Raw genomic sequence first — 4177 nt, 5'->3', positions numbered from 1 at the left:
CGATGTTGCCTCCCAAGCATGGTACCCCACCACTTACACCATTAATCGTCCACACTGCCCTTTGCCTAGCGTATGCCAGGATTCATTTGGTGTCTTCCCTGTTCCCCACAGCCAAAGTAAACTGAGGTCTCCTTTAAAAATGTCCAGAATCTACCACTACATCTAGACAAACATTTGCTATCAAACATACGATGAAGGCCCCCTTTATTCCACAACTGTCATGTGTGATTATTTCTAAGACACTGAGACAATAGGCCCTGCCCTGAGATCTTTCTGACCTTCTCTTACTCCTTTATCTCCTGATTGATTTACCATCATCACTTCGGTCTTCTCTATTCTTCACGTGTTCTCACTTTTCCTTCTAAGATCCTTTGCACCTCTAATTTATCATTTTTAAATTGTTTCTGTACATATACTTAATAAAATGAAGTTGGCAATATCTCTTTTTTTAATGAAGAATAATTGATTATGGATATTTGTAGGGTATAAAGTTGATTATCAATTGTTGCGATGGTCGAATCAGGACAGTTAGCTTGTGTTTCATTAAAATGTGTAATCGTTCTTGATGTCCATTAACCAATTTTTCATTAATTTCTCCTTAATGCCCTCCTTTTTCCTCCTTCTGTCCACTTTTAGTAGCCACAGTTCTGTTCTCACCTTCTAAATGTTCAAGATATCGTGATAGTGGTTTGTTTCTTTCTTTAGCTCCTATTGTTTATTTACTTATTTTTATTTTCAGCAATTCTGGAATCATAGCTTAATAAATAAATAAAGGCTGTAGTTCTGACTTCAACTCTCTTTATTCCTGCTTGGAATAACTACAGTGTCTTTTCTTTTGCAGTATGAATCTCAACTGGTGCCTGAACACAGACTCCTCGGGCGTATAACTCCATACTTTATGGAATCAGGAGAGGCGTTATGTCTGTGGTGCTGGCTCAGACGAGGAGGAGGAGGGTTAGGGTGCAGACTAGTGTCGCTGTCCCTTCTACCAAAATCTAAGTAACCTTCAAGGAGTGTCTGCTTCTAACAAACTTTTTCAGTAGATAAAGGCAGTGAGTGGAGCGGCTGGGGCAGCCCATTGTCAAACCTCCGCTTTCCTGGGTGGTTTATGTTATGAGATGTAACACTGTGGGAGGGTAACTGTTATACTGTGCAAAGTAATAAGTTGCAAAATCTTCAGGCTCCAGGCTGCTGATGGTAAGAGTGAAATCTGTCCCAGATTGACTGCCACTGAACCTTGAGGGGACCCCTGTGTGCAAGCTGGTTGCTTCATAGATCAGGAGCCTAGGAGCCTTGCCTGGTTTCTGCTGATACCAGCAGCCTAAATCATCACTAATGCCTTGCCTGGTTTCTGCTGATACCAGCCTAAATCATCACTAATTCTCTGACTGGCCCGACAAGTGATGGTGACTCTGTTACCTACAAATGCAGACAGGTAGGATGGAGACTGGGTCATCTGAATGTCACATCTGACACCTGAGATGGGAAACATAAAGACAAGTATCCACATGATTAATCACATTATAGAAGACTTCCATAAAATGCCAGGCAGTACTGACCTCACTGAGCTGAGTAAATTCCTAGCGTTCTCCATCCTTACCTGGGAACCAGATCAGCAGGAACCCCATGAGCTGAGTGGGGGGTCGCAAGTCCATGATGTGCCCTGATTGGGACTGACTACTGCACAGGCTGTGACCAGCCTATGAATAAATCTGCAGGGCAGAGGGCTGTGACCTGGGAACATGCAAATCACCGGGGCTGGGGCAGGGCTGGGCACAGCTGCAGTGCTGGCTCATCTCAGTAACTCAGCACAGGTGCAGTGTCCCCATGTGTTCCAGGTCAGGCCAGGGAAGCCTAGATTTGCCTGCACAGACTGCGTTTCTGCAGAGACAAGGGACACTTTGTTACAACAACTATTTTTGGAACTATTATCTAAACATGAAATTAGCTTGAGGACTAGATAGAGTAATGTAATGAAATTAGCTTGAGGACTAGACTATTTTTGGAACTATTATCTAAACATGAAATTAGCTTGAGGACTAGATAGAGTAATGTATTTCTTAGTCACATTGGGATTATGTATGAGAATATCCTTCTTTGTAGGGCACACTTAGTAAATTATTGGATTGTGGGGCTTTCAGGTCTTCAAATTATTGTCAGATGGCTCTGGTGTGGGAAAAAATAACTATGTGTTGTACTTACAATATTTCTTTTTTTTTTTTTTGTCTTTTTTTCCGTGTCCGGCAACGGATCGCAACCCTCAGTGTTGCCCCCGTACCGGACCGGGGACCGGCAACGGGATCGCAAGCCTCGGTGTTGCTCCCGTGCCTCGCTCAGCCAGTGAGTGGGAACCGGTCTGTATGTGGGATCTGAACCCTCGGCGGGAGCGCCGCCGCACTTCCCAAGCGGCGCACTAGCGCAGTGCGCCACCGGGCCGGCCCCAATATTTCTGTAACTGTGAAATTGTTTCTTTTCTTTTCTTATTTTTTAATATAATCTAGTATTTATCAGGAGAACCTTAAAATATTCAAAAGTATTTTGCCATGACCCTAAGCCTTTGTTATTACCAGCAAAATGTCAAGCCATTTACTACAGATAGACAAAGGTGATACAGATCCACCGCGATGCAAAGCCATCGGTCTCTTTAGTGTCCACTTCTCTTGCTTTGGATTCCTGTATAATCTACCCTCTCTTCTACCATTTGATATTATTTCCCATGGTTCATCCTAATGAAGGGCTGACTAGTGATGCCAGATCTGATTCCTTCGTCCAAAATCACTGGTCCTCAGTGCACGTCCTTGTCATGCACCATAAATGCCCCCTTTCTCTTTTACTGTTCTTCTGTGAGTGGGGACATCACCTTCACACAGATACCAGCCTCCCTGTCTGCATCTCCAGGAGAGAGTTGATCCATTTCTGAGAGAGTTGATCCATTTCTTTCTTTTACTCTTCTGTGAGTGGGGACATCACCTTCACACAGATACCAGCCTCCCTGTCTGCATCTCCAGGAGAGAGTTGATCCATTTCTTACCCAAATTCATGAAGAAATATCATTGAACCAATAAAAAAACGGACAAAAATTTGAACCCCTATGTCTCACATCTCGGCCTTTTCCAGGTGTATTCAGTAGCAGAACAGTTAGAAACAACTACTTCAGCACAAGTGTCCTGATGCCTGGTGTCTCAGTGGAGTATCAATGATACAGGAACCTGGGTGGTCAGACGACAGTGGCTCAGCCCATGTAGAAACCTCCCACTACCTGTCTTGGGGTCTGCATTTCAAGGAAATTTTCTAACCCCTAGTGTGCCAGGATCTAGTTTCAGGGTGGTGCAGCTTCAGACTCAATGTCCACATGTTTTCTCTGGGTTGATGTTGCAGGCCTTGTCCTTATCCTGGGCCTTTCCCCTTCACTGTCCTTCCGCTGACTTACACCAGTAAGCTCGCTGCTCTCTCTGAAGCTGGGGAGAGCAGCTCTCCCTACACACATGGCGGACCACAGGCTTGGAATAAGCATCCCCAGGACAGCCCTCAATTTGTGATGGTAGGAAGAGGTGTGTGCACACACCAGATTCCTCACTTCACACATGGAATAGCCCAGAGGCGTATTCCCTGTGTTTCCAGATGGGCTTGATATCTAGTCACTCTGAGCGACAGCTGGCTTGCTGAAGTGGCTTTAACTGTTCATTTTGTCGTCCCTGTGTCTCTTTCCTTCTTTCCTCTCATGATTTCTGTAGGTATAAATATGCTTCCTGCATGGGAATCCTGGTCACTGGTGGACCTAAACATAGGGAGTAGCAAAACCCTTGTTCTCAGAGGAATCTCTTATCTGAATTCTTGCCAACCTTCCTTTTAGATGGGTAGAATAATTAAGAAAATTTGGAAATATTTAATTTCACTCTGTCAATATCTCTTCGATTGGATTTAAGCAGAAATTCCTTTCTTGTGGGTCACAAAATCAAAGGAGCCTCCAACAAACAGCTGTGCTTTGTGAAGTCCAGAAGTGGAAGCAGAATAAGAATCCCCAGTATTTTAAACCTACAAGGCAGGGTGTCCCTAATGCCCAGATTTTGCCATTTCTTTCCTGTAATAATGCCTTGTAATTTTTTTTTTCTTTTTTTGTCTTTTTTCGTGTCCGGCAACGGATCGCAACCCTCAGTGTCGCGCCCGTACCGGACCG

At 44.2% G+C, this 4177-nt stretch overlaps 1 gene segment (V, D, J or C); it reads right to left on the bottom strand.

The window, feature by feature from the left end:
• Positions 1 to 967: 967 nt before the first annotated feature.
• The window catches only part of LOC103597463, a 24243-nt gene continuing 21033 nt past the window's right edge, over positions 968 to 4177 (bottom strand). Inside the window, 1 exon segment of the V gene segment in view lies at positions 968 to 985. Within this exon segment, the coding sequence occupies positions 968 to 985 (18 nt within the window).

Source organism: Galeopterus variegatus, unplaced genomic scaffold (assembly GCF_000696425.1).
Source record: "Galeopterus variegatus unplaced genomic scaffold, G_variegatus-3.0.2 Scaffold2320, whole genome shotgun sequence".
NCBI classification, from domain to species: Eukaryota; Metazoa; Chordata; class Mammalia; order Dermoptera; family Cynocephalidae; genus Galeopterus; species Galeopterus variegatus.
This window is presented reverse-complemented; position numbering and strand designations above follow the sequence as displayed.